Below are 13,733 nucleotides of genomic sequence, written 5' to 3'. Positions count from 1 at the left end.
TAATGGAATACTTTAAATTATTTCCGAAAGATTATAATTTCGATTATAATTTAATATTACATTTGATATTTGATAAATTAACTTTATTTATATTTAAAATATTTTTAAATTTCTATACTTCTTAATATCGTTTAAAATATTGTCCATGTTTATGATTTCATATTAATACTCAATATTTAAAAAATTAACTTCAATTATTTATTGATGATATTTCTGAATTTTTGAATTTCAATAACTTTTATATATATAGTATTATTAATATTCATTATTAATTCACTATTAATATTCAATACATTTAAATTTATCTATATTTAAAATCTATTTATATTTTGAATTCATTCTATATTTTTTAAATATTTTTATTGATGTTCATTATATCTTCAAATGAAATTTTTTCTAGCAATCTTGACTGTCCTAGTTGTATTTAATAACAACTTTGATAAAAACTTTATGGTTTACAAAGTTCCAAGCTTTAGAAATAATGTCCATCCTTAATGAATTGCAATTTCATTGATCTTATTCTCATAGATCAAATTGTCACAGTTATCTGCTTTAAAATAGACGATTTCGAATTCTACAACCGAATTGTTTATACATTCTTCAAATATTAGATTTTTCATTATTGAAATCGAAGTCATTCCTGAATTTGCTCATAAAATATTCGTATTTCGTATTTTATGTTCGAACAAAATTAATAAATACTTGCACTTATATTAATCTTTTATTATTTTCTTTATTTTATCAGAATTTTTAATGGAATTTGTTGTCTGCTTAATGAATTTGATACCTTTGGATTAGATTAAGGATCTAATAGATCTATAACAAGATTTGGCTATATAGTTCTCGTATTTTTCAAATCAAGATGCCGCACTTTTTAAACATTCATCAATAAAATCTGCATAAACAGGAAATTTTAATGTTTATTTGAAAGTCAACAGCTATCCAATAGTATCTTGATGTTATAAAAAAAAGCATAAATGATGTCCTGAAGCTCGAAAGTTTCTATTAAATATTAATCCTTTTTTTATAACATATAGATATATATTCTTTCAAATATAAAAAGAAAATATATGATAAATATTTACAAAAAGATATTATTTACTGATCTCCATGATTTTTTAATTTCTATTTATATATTCTATTATATAATTTCTATTTATATTTGAACAAAATCAAAAATTGAATAAATTTCTCTTTAGACATCATCTAATTTATTATTAATTTTAAGTTTAATTTTATCTTAAATTAAAATTAAATAAAAACTTATTTAATTGATTTAATAATGATTTAATAATAATTTAACTAATTTTATATTGAATTTTATATGATTGAGAATTTATATGTTAGTTTTTTAATTTCTTCGTGAGGCCATCAATTGTGTAAATCTTAAAACTAATCTGATTAATTAAAAAATGCATAGAAGAAAATTTTTTAAATTAATAATTTTTAATAAACAAATAAGATCAAATAAGATTTTCATAACACTATTCAGAATGATGACCTTGATTAAAAAGACACCAATATTAAAAAATAGTATTTTTTCAATAATTGGCAAATATATATATATATATGTATTTATTAATAAAAGTTAAGAAACAAGATATCTAATCATGTATAAATTTATTTATATTTTTTATCCTCTGAAATCCAGTAGATTAGAATTAAAAAAATAATAGTTGATATATCAATAATCTTTTTTACTATACATGCATAAAGACTAAATGAAAATAAAAGGTATTATATAAAAAAAATTTATAAACGATTAGTTTATTTTTTATCAGTTATATAAGTTGGATATACAATTAAATCAATTTGAATTTATGGTCATAAAATATTCGATTTTTGTCTAAGTTCAGATATTATAATAGATTCAATCATTCATATTATATGAATTATAATAATTGTTCGATATGAATTGAAAAATGTATATAAATGAATTCTAAAAAGTATTTTCTATATTTTTGAAATAAATTTTATAAGTAAATCTTTTTAGGATTGAATTTCGATTTACATATATTACATAATAATTACATTATTATTACATAATAATATTATTTTAATGTATTAATTAATATAATAAATCTTTGCAAATCTTTTAAAAAATATAAAAAACTGGAGTTTTAATATTTATATAAAATTCAAATAATTTAAAAATTAAATATATAAATAAGAAATTGTTTTAATTTAGCTAACTTATAAAACTGACATTATAATCAATTAAAATTTTTTTTAAAAATATAGTGGATAGATTGAATTAAGTGTTTACATGATTTCATATGTCTTTCTTGATAATTTTGTTATTTAGAAATATAAAATAAAATTATTATTAATTATATTTATTATATATTTATTATATATTTATTATATATTATTATATATTTATTATATATAATATTATATATTTATTAATTATATTCTTATTTATAAAAAGAATATTACAAATGTAAAAAAAAACTTAAAATTAAGTTAAAATTTTCAATAATATATAAAATCAAGAAGTTTGAGTGTTTTTAGAATAATCAATATGTTTATTAAAGCAATTATATTTATTAAAACAAAAGAACAAAGCAAATTCAAATATATCTTATTTTCATAATTTTATCTCATATCGTATGCTTTTCGAAAATCGAAACCAATCGAATAACATATTTAAATGTTCTCAATAATGGCTCATTTTGCGCTTATCCGATTCGCATATAAATAGATAAGCATGTAGAACACTCAACTGATGATATTATCGATTCTTATATATTTAAAAAAAAATTTTTTATTATATAATAATTGTTCGATTTGTTAACCATATTTATATGAAATAAAGATTTTTTAAAATTTCAACCAATTTTATTTTTTTATTGTTCTTAATTATTAATATGAAATAGATTAATCAAATGATTTGATAATTAAATAAAAAAATTTATAAAAAAAATTTTTAAATGATATTAAAAATTATCACGAACATTTTACAAATACGTCAAAATTGTTTTGATAAAATATTGGAAATTTCAGAAAAATGGAATTTCAATATTAGATAAATGAATAAAATTTTATAAATATTCATTGAAATATATAAGTATGTTTCATCTTGATCATTAAAAATTTTTTTAAGAAAATTGAATCATAAAAATTAAAAAAAAATAAAAAAAATAATAAAAAAACATGTTAAACAAAAAGAAAACAATTCTTTTAATTTCAATATAAATATTAGATATTATCATTATATAGATCATAGATTATAAACATTTTTAATATACATAACTTTCTAATACACAAATCATAATCTGTAATCCCTAAATTCGAGTTTATCTTTTAAAAATCATTAAATACTAAATTGATTTTTTAAGAGAAATTCATCTTTCACACAATAAGTTCGATTTCAATAAGAAATTGTCTATTATCAAAATATCGAGATCTCTCGAAAAATCAAAAACGGGTAGATTTATAACGGTGAACATATTTTTCTTAGTTGTTTCTTGTTTCGTCATTGAAATCTTCAAAGCCATTATATCAATAACGATGAGTCCGCTATATAGGCTGTTACTACCATGTGCTACTATAATATCGAACAAAAGTTTGCTTGCACAGCAATAGAAAATAATTTAATACAACCTTCTATTGTAACACAGGTGGAATATTAAAAATAATATTTGTTTTTTTGGAGAACAATTATAATAACATTTTTAGATATTCTTAGATTTTCTGTTATTACTATTTTCTATAATCTATGAATATAATTCTTTTTTTTTTTAATTTTTGTTTATAATTATATTATATATATTATATTAATATATATAATATATATATATTAATATATATAATATATATATATTAATATATATAATATATATATATATATTAATATATATATATATTATATATAATTATATTAATAATTCTATATAATTATATTTATATAGAATTAATTTTGGAATTATTATTCGAAATGAAAATACTGAAATTAAGATTAATTACAAGATAGAGTAATACAATAATACATAAGTAATTATAATTATAGTTATTATAAAGATTAAATATTTATACAAGAATTATATATAATTTTATTATATATATATATATATTATTATATTAAATTTATTTTTTTTTCGATTTTAATTTTTGTTATATCTTATTTTATTATATCATTCTTATATTTGTTAATTAATTACTAATTTCTAAATTAGTCAAAAAAACATTTTATATACCAATTATTCAAAAAATTATTAATTTTAAAGTTATGTCAAAATCTAGAATATTTATTTTTATTTCATTATTTCATAATGTTTACAAAATGATGTTTTTGTATCAAAAACGATTTCTGAGAAACATTTCTTTTTTCTGTTTCTATCTTTATTAACAAATCAAATATTAATATTAATATAATTTATTAATAAATCAAATATCAGAATCTACATGTTTCTACATTATTTTGTTTATTTTTTAACGTCTTTCCTAAATGAAATTAATTTCTATGTTGGTAATTGATAATATTTGCTATATTTATCATATAATATCACATTTAATATAATAACTTGATTAAAAAAAACTTATACTATTATACAATATATATATATTTATTCAATCTCTATATCGATATTATTTAGTCAATTGTATGGTTAATTTTGAATGTGTCTATAATATCACAAATGATATAATCTTATCGTATGAGTATTAGGTTAGTGTTAAAGGAGTATATAAGCTGACTGGTAGCCTAGAGTAATCATGTATTCAAAAGAAAACATTTGCAGAGGCAACATGGTAAGTAGAACAATAAACAATACTTTAAAATATAGAAAAATACAAAAGAAATATAGATGTTATATGAGTATATACCAAGAACACTATACTTATTTAATAAATTTACATAATGATTCAATATTAATATTCAACATTTAAAAATATTAACAATATTTAATGTTATTAATAATATTAATATTACTTAAAATATTTTTAAATTTCTATTTTTCTTAAATATTTTTATATTATTTACTATTATTTACAGATGAAATTCCTTTTGGCTATTTTGGCCGTTCTTGCCGTGACCAGCCCTCTGGAGGCTTTCACAGTTCCACGCACTGGAAACGGTGCTCTTGCTGACGAATTGCAAAAATTTGTTGACCTTATTCCTATAAAAGAAATTATTGAAATTGTTCACCGATACAAAACAGAAGATATTGAATTCCAACAAGTACTTCAGTACTTCCAATCATATGAGTTCAAAACCTTGATCACTGAAATCGAAAGTATTCCTGAATGGATTCATATTCTGAACTATGCACAGAGTGCTGGTCTCGACGCATATTACCTGGTGAACAAGGTCAATGAATATTTACACTTGCCATCGCTCAAACCAAGTTCCCATGCTACCAAAAATATTGGTGGAATCCGTGGTTTCCTCGATGAAGTCGAAGCTTTGATACCTCAGGACCAGCTCAAGTCCCTCTACCTGGAGAGAGTGGCTAACTCTGCTGTTTTCGCTGACTTCAACAGGATGTTGGGATCTCCTGTCGCTCAAAGTCTCGTCAATAAGCTCTGTGCAAGCGTAAACTTTAACAACTTCTTGACGAAGGCCAAAAATTACGGTGTCCGCCTTGATATTATAAGGGTAGACATGGAAGAACGTTTGGGCCTCACAGTTCCTTGTTAATTACATTTTAATAGTTTCTTTTTCTTTTTTTTAAATAGCTTGTTAAGTATGAATATTAAATTTAATAAATATGCATTTATAAAATATATTTCGCATTACATTATATCTCTCTTTATTTTTTTCATTTTTTCAATTTTTTTTTTTTATAAATTATATAGATAGAATATTAATTTCTTAGTGATATCGCAGAATAAAACTATCTTTTTTAAAGTAAAAACCTATGCATTGTTTCATTTTTTATAAATAAATATCGAAACGGTTAGATTGAAAATTAATTAATATGAAAGATATTTTAATTTAAATTTTATAAGACTTATCGCGTAAATATAAAAAAATGGATGGATGATTATCATATATGTATATATTTTCATATTTTAAGTAGAGTCAATTTCTTTTTTTTTTTTTTATAATATATATTACCACTATTCAGCTTTAATTTTCAAGAAATTTGCAAAAAATTTTCCTTAAACTTACCTTACGAATACATTTATTGTGATACGAATTCTGGTATAGATGGCTATTTAACAGTGATCACATTCCTATATAACCCTAACCTAAACAATAAAGAAAAAAATTAATGGGTTATAGGTTAGATTAGATTACGTTTTATTGGTTTGTTGTTTAATGGTGATCGCATTCTTAATCTAAACAATAAAAGAGAAAAATTAATAGGTTGTAGGTTAGCTTAGATTAGATTAGATTAATTTTCATTGGTTTATTGTCTAACGATGTTCGCATTTCTATATATAGCTCAATCTAAACAATAAAAAAAAAAATTAATGGATTATAAATTAGGTTTTATTAGACTATTATAGTTTACATAATTTATCTTGAATTATTATTTTTTTATTAAAAAATTATACTAATTTATCATAATTATTTATTATACTATATATATATTTAAATTCATGTAATTTTATTATGATTATATTTCAAATTTTTTAACAATTTTATCACTTTTACTATATATACTTTTGTCATTCGCAAATTATTGATAAAAAAAATTCATTCGAAAAGAATATATATCAAATATTTAAATACAAATAATTACATATTTATTATAAGAAGCGATATGTATTATTAATTACAAATCCAAGTTTATTCTTTGCAAATATTTTGATAAATATCCAAAAACTAAAATAAAGAAAAACAACAATAACATGTATAGCGAAAGATTCAGAACAATAATCTTGATAATATATTTTAAAGTCATTGAAATCGATGAGAAAATCATACATTCAAATAATCTCTAAGAATTTTTAAGAAATTAAAGTAGGATTTTTTTTTATTTTTTCTTCTATTTTATTTAATTCAAATGAAAAGTACTGCCGTCATTGAAATAACTTAAAGTATATCACAAAACAGTTATTATTGAATTTATGTCTTATGTTCAATATAATTATACTTATCATATGCATGGTTATTGTATATTTAATATGCGTATTCAGCATATTTAGTTTTTTTAGAATGAATTAAATGATTATTTTTTTCATGCTTTATTACTTTTTAGCATTGTTCTTTATTTACGTTTAAAAAAAATTAATCATATAGTATAGACATAAACGTTAACATATAATATATTATATGTAAAACATATAACTACATATCAAATATTTACATATAACTTATATTTCTGATTAGCTTACGTACCTTATAATTATTTTAATGCCAATAATATACATATTTTATTTTATGTTTAATAAAATGGTGAAAAAAAATTATACGTTAATTTCTTAAAAGAAGGGAAATTTCATTCCTTTATAAAAATGATTTTAAAACAATCTTTGAAAAAAATTTTTTAAATTTTGTAGAATCTGAATTTATTAAATTTGAGAAAGATTTGAAGTATAAAATTTAAAAAAAAATTAATTTTGATTTTGTACTTTTTTAACAAAAAACAATCTTTGAAAAAATAAAATTCAATAAAAACAAGTAAAAATAAAACTTTGCGCTTTAAAATGAATCCAAACAACATATACGATTTCTCTTTACGAAGTTATAACAATTCAAAAATCGAAAACTGTTCAATCTAAAATTATTATTTCTTTTGCTTTTAGGAATAGTGTATAATAAATTATGATAATACAAACTAAACATTTTTACATAAACATGCCGAAATATTATAAAGTAAATTAATAAATATCATAATAAATAATAATAACTTTAAATAAATATTTTAGAAAATACTAGAAATAATAAAACATGCAGAATTTATACCATTATTATATCATTTATATCATCCCTCTGTTAAACGAATATCTGCTAAACTTTATTATTATCAACTTATTGATGACACAAAAAAATATTTCATTTGAAAATTTCATAATTTTAGAGATCATACAATATGATATAATTAATTTTTCGTGCCTATATAGATAAGGAAAATTATGTTTTTTCACATTTTTTTTATTACATCATTAGATGCATCTGAAGAATAAATTTAAAAAATAAACTTTTTAAATCATGTATTTTTATTAAGTTAGATATAATTTAATGTTTTCTGAAATAATATTAAAATTTTCGTAAAGTATAAAACTATAATTTAGGAGATGTTTTGATTTGAATTTTACATATTTTTTTAAAATCAATGTTTAAATAAATTTTTTGTATTACTTTAATTTAGAGAGAGGAAATTATTCTATTTTTAAATAATCTAACAATCCTTTCTAGTATTTCTATAAACATTTTTTAATGATGATCGATTTCTAAATGATTTTTTGTTTCAAATTATGAGTTTTTTAAATATAGATTAGGAAAAACTGATTTTATTGAATTTCCACTAAGATTACTCGATCTGATATCTTTATATGTTTTTTATAGTAATATTTAAAAAAAATAGAACTATTAAAAAAATAGAAAAATAGAATAATTAAAAAATAAAACATTGCTTTTAATAATTTGAAACAAAAGATTATTTAGGAGTACAAATTTTTTAAAAAATTTATATTTTAAAGATTTAATATTTTTTCACAGAAAACATATAACTATATGTTTCTAATATAATAAAAATATATGATATCAAAAACAAAAATGTCTTTTACATATCCTCCGTACATCCATTCACAAAAATTTTATGTCAAATTATCTGTTTCTCTCATTTAAAACATTTTTTTGTATCATAATTTCACAGATTTATGAATAAATTTAAATAGGACATTGTATAAATAAAATTGCTAATATATGCATATGTATGCGCAGATAGTTAAAAGTTTATGGAATAAGTGATTCAAAAGGTAAACGTATTTAGATTAAATCTAAGGAAAAATTAATTTTATAATAAAAAGAAAAATAATAACAAAAATTATTAATATCTCCATATCAAAGAAAATTCATATTGTATATGATTTCACTGCTCGAATAAGATCAAGGCAATAATAAAAAAATAATAAAAGAATTTATTCAATGTTTGCAATATTTCAATGTTTGCAGTATTCTCTAATGAAAAATAATTCTAATAACATATTTCAATAATTGAAATCATGAATAATTGAGAACTAATCCTGGATAATCAAAATTTCATTACAGTACTGCCTAATATAATAAACTTAGTAATTAATAAATAAATGTTATAACAATTACAAATATTTTTTATATCTTTTATAGTAAACATTGAATGGTATTTCTTTTTTTATATAATTACTTCATAAAAAACTTTGTAAAATTCTAATGATTTGAAATATAATATAAATTTATACATATATGGTATAAGTTTCAGATTTTAAATAAATTTCAAAACTAGAAATGATGCAATAAATAATATATATAATTTGAAATTATATGTATATCATTTAAACAAAATAAATATATTATTATAATATATATTTAAAAAGAATAAACAAAAAACATTTTATTTTAAATTAAATCAATCTCCAATTTATTTTTTTTCGTTTCTTTTCATTTATTTCTTTATTGTTTCATTCAGATAAAAAAATAGAAATTTTAATAATTAAATCTAAAAAATATTAATATTATGTAAAAAATTTCAATTACTTGATTTATACATTTCAATTACATATTATAATACAAATTCAATTACATATTTATAATTTTAATTTGATATCAAATTCTATATAATTTTATTTTAATTTACTTATCTAATATAAAACATATTATTTTTTTATTTTATTATAAAGCCATAAAAAATTTATTAAATAAAATTTTGAAATAATATTAAAAAAAAAATTGTGGATGAAAATATGGAATATTTCGTGGTAAATATAACATAGTCTCTTGTTTCAACAATCTTTTTAAATTCTTAACTTCTATCATTTTATCAAATTATATTATTAAGTATAATTTGAAAAAAATCCAATTATTTCAAATAGAAATAACAATAACTAACTTCTCAATATTATCTAAATTATTTTAATTCTAATTAAATACATTAAGAAAATAAAGATATAAATGTATATAATATAAACAACAACAAATAGAAATATTAAAAGAAAAAACAGAATATTAAATTAAAGAAATATTATGAAAAATTTGAATGCATAATCTGTATATTGTTAGTCCGAGATAATTACATAAAATAAAACAATTTATTTTATAACAAGTTAAAATAAAATAATATATTTTAAAACATCAAATAAACATATCAAAGCTCTGGCAACAAATACATTTTCAGCTTATTATAGATATTTTATGTTTAACCGAAATGTACAAAATGAAAAAATTTATTGCATCAAACAAAATAGTATTCATAAAGATACTGCATCGTTTGTGAATGGAGAAAAAGAGAAATAAGAAATAAAAAAGAATATTATTTTCTAGATCATAATTTATCCTTATGCATTTATTGTTTTAATATAAATCACGGGAACAGTTATTATAATAAGTATAATAAAAAAATATAAATATAATAAGAGTAATTTTTGTTACTAATTTTATAGTAAATATGAGAATTTAAAAAACAATTATTTATTCTGTTTTATCGATTAATCGATCGATGAGAGTGATAAAAATAAAAATTACACGATATTTATCTGAAAATTTTAGAGATTTATTAATTTTTTTATTGATAATCAATTCTAAGGGTACTAATCTTTGCAAGTGGCTTAGAATCAAGTGCACAAATAATGAAATCTTATCTTTCTTTCAGGTGACTCGATGACATCTTTTGAACGGGATATATATAAAGCTGTGGGAAAGTTCATTGGATATTATTGTCTACATTTATGATCAAGGTAAGTTCAAGAATTATAAAATATTATTTTATTTTATAATAAAATATTATTTTACACAATAATTTATCCTTTAATTCGTTTTATATTTATCATCCAAGTAATTTTAATTTCGTTTTCCAAATAATTTTAATTTCGAATTTCGATCAATGAATTTAATTTCAATGCATTGAAAATTTCTCTAAAATTCGTTCGAGATTGTTTGAAATAAAATGAATTTTGATGCGATCAATTAATCGGTTCTCGTTAAACACGTTGACATCGTTCCCTCTTCCTTTTCTCTCCTCCCCATATTTCTAATACCGAAAATAGTTATATTTTCTTGTTTATCATTAAATCGATTTTATTATCTGTTTTAGATGAAACTCCAAGCGGTATTATTTACGACGTTCGTTGCGTTTGCAACGGTTAACTGTCATTTCCTTCCGGATTTTGGTAAGGGACCACTACATGAAGATATTCAATATTTCTTGGACATGATCCCCATGGAAGATGTGATAAGTACCGTTTTGAAATACGCCGCGGATGATGCCGAATTCCAAGATTTTCTCAAATATTTCTCAACAACTGAATTCAAGGATATGATTGTTGATGTCGAGGCTATGCCCGAATTCCGTAGATTCGCGAATTACCTGCAAAACAACGGTGTTTTCATTTACGACGAATTGAATAAATTAAACAAGGTAATCGGAATTCCAGCCATTCACCAATACAATTATGAAAAAATCACCGGTGGAGTGAAAGGTTTGTTCGATGACGTCAAGGCACTTATCTCCTATGATAAATTCATACATGGTTATGTGTACAAGATGAGGACCTCCGAGGCTTTCCGTGGCTTCGTAGCCGAATTGAAATCTAAAGGTAACCAAGAATTTGCCGATGCTCTCTACGTAAATCAACGTTATTTGAATTTCCGTGCATTGATAATCAAGAAGGGCATTGACTTCGTCTTGATCGAAGACATTATTTACACCGTTCTTGGAGTTGAATTTCCAGTAATCGAAACCATGGAAACTTTCGCCTCTCAAGAATTGTCCAAAGATCTTCAAGATTTCATGAATTTAATTGATAAGGATAAGATTTTAAATATTATCACATCCTATTTGGAAGATGATGAAGTACAGAAAGCTCTTAAATATATGTACAGCGATGAATTCCATGACTTGGTTCGCACCGTTGAAGCTATGCCTGAATATCAAGATTTGGTAAAATTCTTGGAAAATTCTGGTCTGAACATGACCAAACTAATCAACAAAATTCATCATTTATTCGGTATGGAGGACTACGTGCCGCCTAAAGTTAATATCAAATATTTATCCATGAGTACATATTCCAATCTTGGTGGAGTTAAGGCTTTGGTTGATGCTGTGAAGGCTGCTCTTCCATTGGACAAATTCAGAGCTCTGTACGAGGAGAAAATGAAGACTTCAGCTGTCTTCAAAACCTTCATAGAAAAACTTCGCTCGGACGATTTCCAACACATCGTCAAAACCGTTTACAGTTCGCCTATCTTTTTGGAAATGAGACAAAAATGTATCGAAGCTGGATTAAATCTCGAACCACTTAGAGATTTGATTGAGAATATTATTGGCATTCATCTCCCTAGACCTTGAATCTATTCTAAATTTGTTATACGATAATAATAAATTTTTAATTTAAGTTTGTTATAAAATTATAAAAAATCTCTAATCGTTTAAATATTAAATCTCAAAATTGTTATATTGTTTAATTATTATATTTACTTATCTCCTTAATTTTAACTTTAAGATAAAATTGTCAATTTATAAAATTAAAATAGTATATTATATATATATATATTCAAATTTATTTAATCTAGAATGAATTAAATTTTGTCTTGTAAAATGTTACAATTTCATTTTTTTTTCATATTTTCAGTATCTTTATCTTTTCTTTTTTCTTTTTTTGAATCATTTGTATTTATAACACTCTTTATATTTTTTATTCTTTAAAATTATCTTCATCTTTTCTATATTCTATTCAAAATATTTTTTATCTTATTTGTCTTTGTCCAAAGTTATATATTTATCTTTGTCAACTCATATTATCCTTTTCTATTTTATCATAAATCACAGACATCATCTTTTCTTCTTTTCTTTTCCAGAACTATCTTTATCTTTATTTTTTTTTTACCATTCCTTTTTTAAGGAAAAAATTTAAAATTATTTTGATCTTTATTCTTTGTATTTTATATATATATTATATTCACAACATTTTCTTTTTTCTCTTCAAAATTTCGTTTCCATCTGTAACATCCTTTATTCTCTTCTTTTATCTTCTTATTTTTTTCATGACTATTATATTTATTTGATAATATTTTTTCCTTCATTCCTTTCTTTTCTTTTCTTCGAAATTATTTTTCCTTTGTTTCTTTTGTCATATCTACAATATTTCATATCTTTTTCCTTTTTTAAAATTATTTTTATTTTTATTTTTATCTTTTCTATTATGTCCATCTGTAATATGTAATTAATGTTATTGTATCTGTAATTAATTACAGATTAATATGTAATCTGTAATTATCTTTCATCTTCTTGTTTTTTTCTTAAAAAATATCTTCTTCATTTTTGTTTCTTTTATCATATTCATTAATAACATTTTTTACATTTTTATTTCTTCTATACTTTTCTTTCAATATTTTTTTTCTTGATCAATTTTTCGGTTCTCAAATTTCATACATCTAAATATTTTTTTATCATCTCTCTTTTACACTGTCTCAGTCTTCTTATAATTTTTCATTCCGACGAGCCAATGGCGAGTTTCGAGGCTTATTAAATTGTAACAATTTTAATTAGAGAAGCGACGTGCACCGGCTTGTTTCTCCCTCTTGTTCGTACTTCTCTTGGTTATTACGTAAGAAGAACGAAATGATAGGGACTCAACCCCGGTAG

General features: G+C 21.0%; 1 protein-coding gene across 1 annotated transcript; it reads left to right on the top strand.

Annotated features, from left to right (window-relative positions):
• Positions 1–4,616: 4,616 nt before the first annotated feature.
• On the top strand, positions 4,617–12,483 carry LOC727522. The gene is made up of 4 exons (XM_001123230.5): positions 4,617–4,752; positions 4,997–5,640; positions 10,782–10,827; positions 11,184–12,483. The coding sequence occupies exons 1-4, from the start codon at positions 4,717–4,719 to the stop codon at positions 12,435–12,437; spliced, it is 1,980 nt and encodes a 659-aa protein (XP_001123230.2). The 5' UTR covers positions 4,617–4,716; the 3' UTR covers positions 12,438–12,483.
• The last annotated feature ends 1,250 nt before the right edge of the window (positions 12,484–13,733 follow it).

This window comes from Apis mellifera, linkage group LG1 (genome assembly GCF_003254395.2).
Source record: "Apis mellifera strain DH4 linkage group LG1, Amel_HAv3.1, whole genome shotgun sequence".
NCBI classification, from domain to species: domain Eukaryota; kingdom Metazoa; phylum Arthropoda; class Insecta; order Hymenoptera; family Apidae; genus Apis; species Apis mellifera.
The sequence above is the reverse complement of the archived record's forward strand: the minus strand, read 5'-3'. Positions and strand labels throughout refer to the sequence as shown.